Source organism: Nannospalax galili, unplaced genomic scaffold (genome assembly GCF_000622305.1).
Source record: "Nannospalax galili isolate Female #2095 unplaced genomic scaffold, S.galili_v1.0 scaffold199, whole genome shotgun sequence".
In the NCBI taxonomy this organism is placed as follows: domain Eukaryota; kingdom Metazoa; phylum Chordata; class Mammalia; order Rodentia; family Spalacidae; genus Nannospalax; species Nannospalax galili.
In genome coordinates this window covers 317,934-318,848 of record NW_008343559.1, presented here as the reverse complement: position 1 = coordinate 318,848, position 915 = coordinate 317,934, and the positions used below count along the sequence as shown (strand labels likewise).

Below are 915 nucleotides of genomic sequence, written 5' to 3'. Positions count from 1 at the left end.
CCAAGACTAGCAGTCGGAAGACCAAAATGGAGATACGAAGAAATGTTGCAGTCGTTAGTTACTTGGTCAAACGAAGACAAACGGGTAACTACAGGCCCTGGAGAACAGATGACGAGGAAGGCCGGTCAGGGAAACCTTGTTTTCAAGTTCCCGACTCACAAAGAGGAATGGGAACCTCCTCACAGGAAGCAGAACTTCTGCTCTTTAGGCTATTACACATTCCTCCGTGCGCCGGAAGCGCGCGTTCCATCCTTCCTGAAGCCGCGGTCCACCTCACCGGATTGCTTTTCTCGCGTCTCAACTCGAGGACAGGTCGTGCGGCCTGCGCGGTCACGCTTCCCGAGTGGTCGGACTCCGCAGAACTCTGAAAGGGGAGCCGAGAAGCCACTCCAGGCTGCGGTGGGAAGGAGGAAGGAGAAAAGAACTCGGCTCGCTAGCCGTCGCGGCGGAGGGGTTCTGTTTCCGGCGTGGCGGAGGGATTTGCAATACGTTAACTTCCGGAAGCGTCCTGGCGCTGGGAGGAAAGCCCTGAAGGAAACAATAACAAACGGCTGGAGAGAGCCATGGTCGAGCTTCTGGGAGCCACAGTTCCTGTCTGAGAAGATGCGCTGCAGCCCCTGTGAGGGGACGTGAGCGGGCTTGCCGGGCCTCACGCCGCCTTTCCCTGCTTGTGCCCTTCGGGGCTCCGCTGGCTGGAGCCATGGCTGGCGTGGGGCCGGGGGGTTACGCGGCCGAGTTCGTGCCACCCCCGGAGTGCCCGGTCTTTGAGCCCAGCTGGGAGGAGTTCACAGACCCTCTGGGCTTCATCAGCCGCATCCGGCCTTTGGCCGAGAAAACTGGTATCTGTAAAATCCGTCCGCCAAAGGTACCGGAGTCCGTGGAGGTGGGGGGGGGGGGGGAGAGGGGGGTTACTCC

The 915-nt window shown here is 60.2% G+C and overlaps 1 protein-coding gene across 2 annotated transcripts in view; it reads left to right on the top strand.

Annotated features, from left to right (window-relative positions):
* Nucleotides 1-503: 503 nt before the first annotated feature.
* Nucleotides 504-915, top strand: part of Kdm5a (lysine demethylase 5A) — a 107,910-nt gene continuing 107,498 nt past the window's right edge. The window contains exon 1 of one of the 2 annotated variants that reach the window (XM_008839714.3): nucleotides 504-865. In XM_008839714.3, coding sequence (XP_008837936.1) covers nucleotides 701-865 — 165 coding nt within the window. In that variant the 5' untranslated portion in view covers nucleotides 504-700. The remainder of the gene's footprint in view (nucleotides 866-915) is intronic. The other variant, XM_029566773.1, reaches the window with a different exon arrangement.